This window comes from Asparagus officinalis, chromosome 5 (genome assembly GCF_001876935.1).
Source record: "Asparagus officinalis chromosome 5, Aspof.V1, whole genome shotgun sequence".
Taxonomy (NCBI): Eukaryota; Viridiplantae; Streptophyta; class Magnoliopsida; order Asparagales; family Asparagaceae; genus Asparagus; species Asparagus officinalis.
Window position 1 is genome coordinate 5,359,920 of NC_033798.1, and position 7,855 is coordinate 5,367,774.

General features: G+C 37.0%; 1 protein-coding gene across 1 annotated transcript; it reads right to left on the reverse strand.

The window, feature by feature from the left end:
* Positions 282-7,191, reverse strand: LOC109842774 (ataxin-3 homolog). Its single transcript, XM_020411655.1, has 2 exons — positions 6,821-7,191; positions 282-1,367 (listed from the first exon to the last, which is right to left on the reverse strand). The coding sequence occupies exons 1-2, from the start codon at positions 7,061-7,063 to the stop codon at positions 573-575; spliced, it is 1,038 nt and encodes a 345-aa protein (XP_020267244.1). The 5' UTR covers positions 7,064-7,191; the 3' UTR covers positions 282-572.

Below are 7,855 nucleotides of genomic sequence, written 5' to 3' on the forward strand. Positions count from 1 at the left end.
GATGGAAGATATCAGTACTCATTGCATCCTCCTCCCTCCTACTAGTAACTTTTGGAAGTATAAGAAATTAAAATAAAAAGAAATAGGATAAAAGCAGGATATTTTAACAGGGAGGCTTCGTTGTTATTTGCATTTGTGATCTGATTATTTACTTGGTGGTGGTGGTGGTGGTGCTTGTCTCAGTCCCCGACGATTTACATAAATACAGCCTACAATACAATATTTCACTGGTGATCAACACAGAACAAAATTCAATAGAATATGAATTTCTCGGCAGCAAATTGTCCTGAAAAATGTAGCTTTATTTTCATTTCTTCCCATGAAAATCCAGCAAAGCTAATCTCAGTTTTTATGAGTTGATGTATAGCCATTGAATTCTACAAAGTACACTAAAATGCACAATAAATCATGACTGCCACAGAATAAAGCTACAGAATCGTAAGAGGATCTTTTTCTTTTAAAAAAAAAGAGGATCTTTTTTTTTGACAGAAGAATCGTAATGAGGATCTTGATACTTGGAATTCTGTCTTTTGACACAGTTTTAGAACTCGGTCTTTGCTAGGATCCCAGCCTCATTGATCCTTATCATCACGAGTCGTTTCAGTTTCGTGAAGTTCAGCAGCATCTGATGAGATGGTGGTTGTGGGCTCGCTAGTCGTATTCTGATCTGGACGAGGATCACTGCTGCCACTCTCATTAGCATTTGATTGAGGATCAGTGCTGCTACTCTCATTAGCGGTTGATTGTGAGCCAGCAAGGTTCGAGCTCATTGATGGTGATGTCGGGATGCTGAAAGCAGAACCGAGCAAACTTGCAGCAGTTGCAGCATCCGCGCCTTCCTTCGTTTGTGAGCCAACTGCAGGTGAGCTTGCTGAGGTGAAGTTTGAGGAATCCATTAAGCTTGCAGCAATTGCAGCATTGAGATCCTCCTCTTCCTGAGCTGCAAGTGCATCTGCGTCATTCATGAATTGGGAGGGATCTTGTCCCTGTGGAAGAGCTTGCCTCTCATTGCATGATTTTGTTATCCTCTGAGCATCGTCAGGTGTTAGCCACTGTCCGAAAGCATTAGATGATTGTAGAGGGCAGTCCTTAGGGAAGTTGCCTCGGACCATGAAAATACTCCAGCCTGAGCCTCTGAGAGTATCAAGGAAGGCAGAGAGGTAGAACTTTGACAGATGCTCTGGTGCTGCATAGAGACTGTTGAAGTTGTACCACTCTCCGTTTACCCTCCGAATGCAGAACCAGTGGTCATGCAGATGACAAATGAAAGCAGATTCTAGCTCAGGATCACAGTTTGATGCCTCCGCAGCAGGAGAGTTGAATGGGATTACTTGCAGATCCCATACACCGAGAGCCTTCTCCAAAACCTGCAAAATCACCGAAAATAGATGCTTATGCATTAGCAGTCCGCACAGCTAGAACTATATATAGAAAGCAAGAGCAGTAAGCCTAGAGCAAATCTGAAAGAGCAGAAAAATCCAGTATTGAGATACAATAATGGTCTGTAAGCTGTCACTCTCAATCAGTAATAACAAAAGGCATCTACAAGGAGATGATTGATAATTATGTATCATAACGATAGTATTGAGAAATCAGAACAAGAAAAGTTAAAAAAAATATAATCAAAGATGTGTTAGTATAATAATAACAATAATAAAGAAAAAAGTATAACAGTGTACTGTCAGAAAATACACCAATTTCAAACATCATAACTAAACATCATAACTATAAACCTGGATTGCTAAAAACCAAGATTGTTCCACTAAACAACAAAAATGTACATAAATATTTGAGGAAGGCTACTCATAAAAAAGGGGGAAGAAGATAACTTTATCGGCAATCTTAGCTTTCTCAAGAACATTAAGGAAATTGATCTTAACATCCAAGACCATGAGAAGCATCTTAATTCTTAAGGAACGGAAAACACTGAAAAGATCAAGCATTATATATCTCCTTTTCTATCCATTTCGTAACAAGCACTATTAGTAGTAAGTAACGCATTAAATACAATAGAAAGGCGGTGCGAGGAATTGTTAGGTTCTGATCTTCCTTCAAAAACTGCTCCAGGTTCATTAAGGAAATCAAGAATCTGGTATTTGCTTTTGGTTAGTCCTTTTTTTTCCCCAGCAAGATTACAGGAAGTATATGCATTCATTAAATGTGGCACCTTTGGAAACTTAAGCTTTCCAATCTGTTGAAAGACTCTGGTTCATAACGTTTACTTGTTTAATATTCAATGGAATGGCTTATCATAAGACCGACAAATACTAAAAATGAGTATGAAAAAATACGCAGAGCACATGAATAAAAGGCAGGATAAATAAAATTCTTAAAATGGATAGGTCTTGTTAACCCATAAAGTAACATGAGACATGGATATGATAAGATACGGAAACAAGGACATGATAAATCCTTAAGGAGTAGGGTACACGAATGTGACAATATAAGCATACCTAAACACAACTAACAAAATGAAATGAAAATAGAACATTAACCTTAAAGATTAAACTTAAAAAAAGTATACAAGTATTGGTGTTTCAATACTCAATACATGTACGAGCAAGTATCATACAAGTATTGGTGTTCAACACAAGCTTCCTAATCTCTACATGGTCAATGGAAAGAGCAGAAGGAAAATATTACTTCAAAAGAAACCGAAACCAAACTCTCTATGCTGTGCATGAGCAGTGTTCCATAATTCTAAAAGACTAGGTCATTCTAAGGTAATTGCACCTAGGGGCCAAGGTTCTGTATCACCATTCATATGGTTGCATTTACCACTGCTAATAAATACCTACATCACTAGAAGCTGTCATCAACACTTTTCTCTCAATTTCGATCAAACTTCCATTGTAGGCATCTAACGATGCTATTATTACAAGTGAAAGCTCAAGATGAAAAAACATTAGATTAGACTATAACTTCTCGAATGTTGGCCAATAGATCCAAAACAGACAAACTTCTCTTCCTTTATCCACACAGCATATCATGCAAGGTAGGGAATATAATTTATTTTTGTCCAATAAAAATGTGTTTAGACAACATTAGACCAATATCATCATCACCATCTAAGGTTTTTCCATCAGAGTAGTTCAGCAATATAGCACAACGCACTTAGAAGACTCCATGAAAGATTTGATGTGACTTTCTAACCGGCTTGGAAAGATAAAATAACTAAGGCGATTGCTTTGTGTTTCTGCCTGCGTGAGTCAGAATAGACAATATAGCATGCAAATATTCTGCTTGCATGTCTGACCTCACAGAAGTGTGTGTTTCTGCGTGCGTTCTTGGAAAGTTTTCCGGTCCTTTGAATCTTAATGGTTTCCTATTAAAACCACTGCTTCCCCAAATGAACCCGCATTAGATGATCAACTATGCTTCTAGAAGAATTTAAAGAGTTTATTGCAAGCCCTGTCATGTTCATATGGTAATCCTCAAGCCATGGAAGAAATAATTGATTAGCCCATTAATTTTTTTCTCAGAATTTTTCAGCCTGCATGTTAATTCTGCAGAACTTTCTACACAGAAACTCACTAGTCACTACTTTAGGTTAGACAGAAATAGCAAATTCTGGATAGAAACAATAAACTCACTAAAAACAGAAAAGAAAATGCCTAATATATGTAAAATCTTTCAACACATCGAGAGGCAGAGTATCCAGCATATCCACAAGTATCAGAGCACACGAACATCTCATCCACAGAATTATACATACTCCATAGGCACCCACATGGTACCTATTTCTAGAGAGAATATAATGACCAAGTCAAACTACCTGAAGGACATAAGTCATGGAGACAAGTTTTTCCGAAATATCCTGACACTTGTCACATAAAGCAGCAGCCACAACTCAAGAGCAACTAGAACAACCTTAAAACAATCTCTTATTTCAACATGATGCTTGCTGAAAATCAGATTTGAACAAAGACTGTATTGGTTGTTAGGCTTCAATATACATGAAATCTATGATTTAACTTTCCCAAGGATAAGGTTACTACGGTAGTAACTTCACAAGATGAATGCCAGAGAGCAGGTTTGGAAAATTTATAGATGTTCTTTCTAACCTCTAATAGATTTCTAGCAGGCACTTAATTGAATGGGATGAAAAGCTTACAGACTCAAACTATTTTTTTATGCAAATTGAACTTTAAAAGGTGTTCGCGAAAGATAGTACATTAAATTCCGAGTTCCCTTTCGCTTGTCTAAAATAGATGGCCAGTCATCCAATGCATGCTGCTGGCTGCTGGCAGCAATGCCTTCGGTTTTGTATAGAAGATGAGTGGGAACGAAATATCAATAGGAAACACCACTCCTAATCTTCATTATAAACTGTTCTTAGTTATTTAAATTCCAAGCACCTTTTGCAAGGAATGTGATACAAACTAGAAATTACATATACAGTCAGGTAGATATGCATAGGAAGCACATTAATTGGAGCTAATATATCCCAAAAAGGAAGTCTTATCTGTTCTGGTGAATGATTATTGGGATCAATTACCATCCAACCTCCCATTGTCATTCCAATCAATAAAGAAATCAAAATTCCCAACATAGTAACATAGGATATTAAAGACAGATGCTCATGAAAGGACAATTAAAAAGTTGCCTTGGCTTCTTTCCTCACTTAAAGGGTCAATCTATGTGGTCTACCAGCTCCTCCTTTTGGTATAGAATCATTAATGTTTCAAGAAAAGTTGGTTTCTTTTACCAAGAAACAATTTTATCAATATTCCTTCAGGCCATACAGCTCTACATGAAGTGTACAAATTTTTTTTTTTAACTATGTTTAGCATCCATTTATAATTGTGCATTCTTTTGATGATAACAAATGATTCATACTGTAACCAAATAACTTAACATGCAATATATTTGTCTTTAATGGTCATATTTACAGCAAGTATATCTAGTGTATTCAGTACAACTCCATAATATTACTGTAGGTTAGCTTCTATACAATAGTTTCTTGTGCGCAGCACCAAAGGGAAAACTCGTAAAATTCTGCAAGTTCAATCCTCGCCATCTTTCTTGCTTCAACTAAAAATATTCATGAGCAGTTGTTTATGGTAATATTAGTAGGTCGTCTGATATTAGTAGATCTCTGGCCTTAGAATAGTGTTCCACAGTATACTAATTTGTGATGCTCCTGGTACAGAAGCATCTTCTCACTAACTTCCACCCACATCACGTCAGTCCTTTAGCTCCTTCTTCAGATATCCCTAATCCTCTCTCTTGCACTATCCAGAAAGGAACAAAAAGACATAATCAAGCTTGTAAACATAATCTATTTCTAAGAACATATTCCTCCTCATTTCTCATACTACAAGAATCTTACCTATCAAAGTACAGAATAATATCATCGACTTTGTAATATGAGTTAGAAAATATTTGTGAATGACATTTTTTCAGTCTGATAGTCGATATTGCCTTCTTTCAGCCCATTATTCAAGTCAAAAGGTACTGCTATGACATAGACAGAATCATTGCAGTAATAGACTCACTCTTCACAAATAGTTAGATTTATTGAAACCTATTATCACTTCACGGTGACTGCATATGTTGAACATCCATGAGTTTTTACTAGAACTACAAAGCAATCTTGTGGCTCAACCATAAAAAAAAGACATGCCAGTAACATAATAATGGTATATAACTTTAATAGTAGTCATGACCCATTACATATCTATCAAAACAAGGTTCCCAACAAAGAACTCTGATCCAGCTACGGAAGGCGGCTCACCATAAGATGGAAGCCATCCATGACCAGCATATGATATCACTATATAAGTGAGACGATTAGTGAGATTTTTCTTTTACAAGAAACACCATTCCCCTTTAGCAGCATTAAATGGATTTTCCCAATCCATGGACATGTAGTGTTCAGAAACTAACAAGAAAATTTAACAGAAAATGCACTCGCTAGTCACTACTTTCTTGTAAGACATCTTCAAAATTTTCATTTGAAAGGAACAAATACAGAAGAAACCACAGAATATTGAAACAAGCTCGAGATCAAGGTCACTTTAAATGATAGCAAGCTTACACTATTTAGCATCTTAATTAAGTCTAAATTTCAGTAAGAAACTATTGATAAAGTTTCCTTTCTAGTGTTTTTAATGCAAAAATCAAGAAACACGCATAATTGAATGGATGGAATAATGACAAAGCCTTGCATATAAGGTGCAAAAACCACAAAAGAAATAATGCATAAGATCCATCAAATTCAATGAGATAATGCCTTGACTGAAGCACACGATACACCACAGTGTGTGAAAAGGTTAAAACTGGGTTAAGCAACAGGAGTAATTGTTGGACTCTATTACATTTCCATTTTTGGATTTATTCCGTTTGGATTTCTCGCCATATATTTTCTATTAGAAACATTCATTTTCGTGATTTACTCTGTATGAATTCTCACCATATATTTTCTATTAGTAATTCAGTTTTTTGTGATTTACTCTGTATGAAAATTTAGCTATCATACTAATCCTAACTTCTAACAAAAAAATATAACAAAAGAACAGATGAACACATTGAAATCAGCAATCAAGAACCAAAAGAACGATATCTTACACTAAATAAACTAAGAAATTCAACTATCAGATTGATTAGAACCGCTTCCATGCACCGAAATCTATGTAACAAAGAATCAAAATAACACGAGCGCAACAAAAGAACATGTAAACACCATATTTTCAAGAATCGAGTAAAATTAAGATCAGCAATCAAGAACCAAAATAATCATACTTTAGCTCCTGCAGCCTAAATTTCAAGGTTCAAACAAGGAAACAACGAAAAGCAACGGAGAAAACAAAACCCTAACCTGAATGCTGAAATCGCCGCCCATGGACACATTGTGAGAGTCCTCCATCAAGAAATCCCCCGACGATCCTCCGCCCTGGCTCATCACCTGCCTCTCGCTCCGATCGAGATCGGAGGCGAGCGCCGCGAGATCGACCTCAGAGAAGAAAGGCCCCTGAAGAACAGTGTTCACGCAGTGAACAGCGCAGAGCTTCGATTCTTGAACCTCGTGGTACAGCATCCCGCCATTGCTCGGGCTCTCCATCGATCGAAGAAATCCTGATGACGATGATGATAAAACCCTAGAAATTTTGAGGAGAAATGTGAAGAGGCGGCGGTTATTTATTTGGGAGAACTTGGAAGGAGACGGAATCTAGAGAGAGAGAGAGAGAGAGAGTGTGTGTGTGAGTGAGGAGAGAGAGAAGTTTTATAGAGTTGAGCTGGTTGTTTGTCTACGTGGAAAGACCGGAAGATGCGGTGCTGATAAGGATTTCCGAATGAGGTGCTCCTCCCTTCACGAAGGTGGGTCCCACGCTTTAACCTTATATAATAGGGACACATGGTATTGCTTTTTGCAAGACGACTCTATTTGTTTTTTTGCAAGAAGTAACTAATAACAGTGTTTTAGTGAGAAAAAAAAATCTCATGCTTACTTTTATGCCCTGTTTGGATGGAGGGTAGAGAAGGGGAGGGGAAGAGAAATGCAGCTTTCATCCTGTTTCGGAGTTTTCGTAAGGAGGGTAGAGAGGAGGAAGGAAGGGGAACAGATGATAAAATTACTTGGTTTTCTTTCCCTCCTGATTCGGGCGGTAGAGGAGGGTAAAGAAGGGTAAAATGTGTAATGATATTCTTACCCCTCATCAAAACAAATAAAATGGCTGATGTATTATTAGTATAAGGCCATTTGTGTAAATTTACATATATTTCATTCTCTTCCCTTCCCTCCATTATTACTCCCAAACAAGTTATTTTAATTTCACCTTCATTCACCTTACTCAACTCCCAAATAACATATTACAATTCTCTTCCCTTTTCTTCCCTTCCCTTCCCTTTGTTT

Coding starts and splice junctions, on each gene's coding strand:
- LOC109842774 (XM_020411655.1), bottom strand. CDS start 7,063: ATGGAGAGCCCGAGCAATGGCGGGATGCTGTACCACGAGGTTCAAGAA. Junction 1,368..6,820: donor GCGGCGATTTCAGCATTCAG/GTTAGGGTTTTG, acceptor GTGATTTTGCAG/GTTTTGGAGAAGGCTCTCGG.